General features: G+C 31.0%; 1 protein-coding gene across 1 annotated transcript; it reads left to right on the top strand.

The window, feature by feature from the left end:
• Window positions 1–457: 457 nt before the first annotated feature.
• Window positions 458–1,247, top strand: robl (dynein light chain roadblock). Its single transcript, XM_018506579.1, has 3 exons — window positions 458–738; window positions 810–888; window positions 980–1,247. Exons 1-3 carry the CDS (start codon window positions 736–738, stop codon window positions 1,189–1,191), a joined length of 294 nt encoding a protein of 97 aa, XP_018362081.1. The 5' UTR covers window positions 458–735; the 3' UTR covers window positions 1,192–1,247.
• The last annotated feature ends 1,208 nt before the right edge of the window (window positions 1,248–2,455 follow it).

The raw sequence follows: 2,455 nt of genomic DNA, 5'->3' as shown, positions 1-2,455 counted from the left end.
GACTGTGATTGGTCAATTTCTTACTCTTACTTCTTACTCCGTGTATTGTAGACGGGCCTTCAAGCCCGTAGAGGACGCCTCAGGCGTCGTCTACAATACACGGAGTAAGAAGTAAGGGCCTGAGCACAATAGAGGAACAGGAATTAGATATTAAGATTTTAACCTATCAGAAACCGTGTATTCCGATGTAGTCAGTTTCTGATAGGTTAAAATCTTAATATCTAATTTTTGTTCCTCTATTGTGCGCAGGCCCTAAGGCGTCATCTACAATACACGGAGTAAGAAGAGTAAGAAATTGACCAATCATAGTCGATTATTCTTCTCACATTCGACTGTGATTGGTCAATTTCTTACTCTTACTTCTTACTCCGTGTATTGTAGACGGGCCTTAAGAGTAAGAAATTGATCAATCCACTTCTTCAGAGGGCGATAGCGCGCACGGCATTTTATGGTTACAAGGTAATAGCCCCTCATATCCTCTCTCTCCTAGGTTTTTCTCTGGTCCGTATATTTCATATATTTATGAAATATATGCCTTAATTATGCGTAATTGCGCATAAAAGAGTGGCATTTTTTCCTTGAAGAGAGCCACGAGAAGAAAGAGTATAAATTCTGCAACACAGTTGACACACATATTATCCGAAGCCTAATACATAATTGGTTTTAATTCGTTGCAAATTGTGATTGCATCGTTTTTCAGGAGATCTCACAAGTGTGTCTCTCTCATTCTACAAAATGGTACATACATATACATAATTCCGTAATTTTACACGACTAGATAATTGTTTATGAAATGCGTACATTTTCAGGCGCAAGAAGTCGAAGAAACTATGAAACGGATTCAATCTCACAAGGGAGTAGTTGGAACAATAGTGGTAAACGCGGAAGGTGTTTATTATTTTACATTTAAAAAATATATGAAACCATCTATTTGTGATTGTGAGGAAATTCTCATTGAATTTTGGACTGTGATTTTCAGGTATTCCAATAAAATCAACATTAGACAACACTACGACAGTTCAGTACGCAGGTTTGATAAGTCAATTATCAGACAAAGCCCGCTCTGTTGTGCGCGATCTGGATCCAACCAATGATTTAACTTTCCTGCGCATCCGTAGCAAAAAGCATGAAATTATGGTTGCACCAGATAAGGAATTTATATTGATAGTGGTGCAAAATCCAGTTGATTGATATCTAAAGCATGTGATAATGCAGAAGTACATTGCAAAATTCAAATTTATTCCCTTAATAATTTCATCGATTAATAATTATTAATTTATTCCGTTTAAATATTGCGTTTGATTTTAATAATTACTCAATTAAGGAATAAAAGAATAAAACTTGATTATTGGTATAATGCAACATTTTATTTCCAAATTAATTTAGTGGAGCTTTAAGAGCTTTCATACCATTTTTTTTGGGCAATTCATATTTTGTGGTACTTTTGCAAATCAATTTAGTAATAAATTCTGAATAAACATTAATTATTCCTACATTTTTGTATTATTTCAAACAACTGTGAATATATGTGCATCGACATGTACATATATTCTGTTTTATATATGATACATGATACCTAATTTCTATATATAATTCATTTATATTTTATGATATTCTTTAGTACAGTTTGTATTTTAGAATACTATTGTATCATAATATTCTGTTAATTTATGATTTAATTTTACATAATTGAAGTTATGTTTTTATTATTACTTTATTATTATTTTTTATTATTATTTTATATTTTATGTAAAAGTATATTTTATAATTACTGTGTGTGCACGCGTGTGCATGCGTGTGCGTGCGTGTGTACACACACACATATATATATATATATATATACACAAGGTTGTTTCTGAACTAACACCCACTAATCATACATGCTATTCCTAATAAAAAGCTGAATCAAAGTCCTCTACCTTTTTGCAATTTTCGTAATGTTTTTTTTCGTTACTCAATGAGCAGTATGTCTAAAATTGATGTATAAGACAACTTAACTTTATCTTTCGAGTTCTTTAAGAAACATCTTCAAAATATTTCGCAAAGAACACTGAAAGATATCTTAAAATTGTTTTATACATCGCATTTATCTGTTTATTTAGCCGTGTTTAGAAATTAATATCTCGTTAATCATTGTTAAAATTGCAAAATGGTAGAGGAATTTTTGACTCAGTTTTTTGTTAAGAATAGCACTATGATTAGTGGGCGTTATTTCAGAGAAACGTCCTGTATATATACATATATACACACATATATATATATATGTATTCATGTATAAAAATGAAGGAATACAAACTAGTATAACACAGAATTAAAAAAGATTAGCAAAATAAGAAAGAGAAAGGAAGAAACAAATTATCCATATGATTAAAAATTAATTTATCTAGCTTGAATCAATAATTGACAAATAAAAGCTTATATGTTTTTCCAATTGTGTTATCATATACAGGGTGGA

The sequence above is a fragment of the Trachymyrmex cornetzi genome, unplaced genomic scaffold, assembly GCF_001594075.2.
Source record: "Trachymyrmex cornetzi isolate Tcor2-1 unplaced genomic scaffold, Tcor1.1 scaffold108, whole genome shotgun sequence".
In the NCBI taxonomy this organism is placed as follows: Eukaryota; Metazoa; Arthropoda; class Insecta; order Hymenoptera; family Formicidae; genus Trachymyrmex; species Trachymyrmex cornetzi.
Note: the sequence above shows the minus strand (reverse complement) of the source record. Positions and strands in the feature narration are given on the sequence as shown.

Coding starts and splice junctions, on each gene's coding strand:
- robl (XM_018506579.1), top strand. Junction 889..979: donor AATAGTGGTAAACGCGGAAG/GTGTTTATTATT, acceptor TGTGATTTTCAG/GTATTCCAATAAAATCAACA.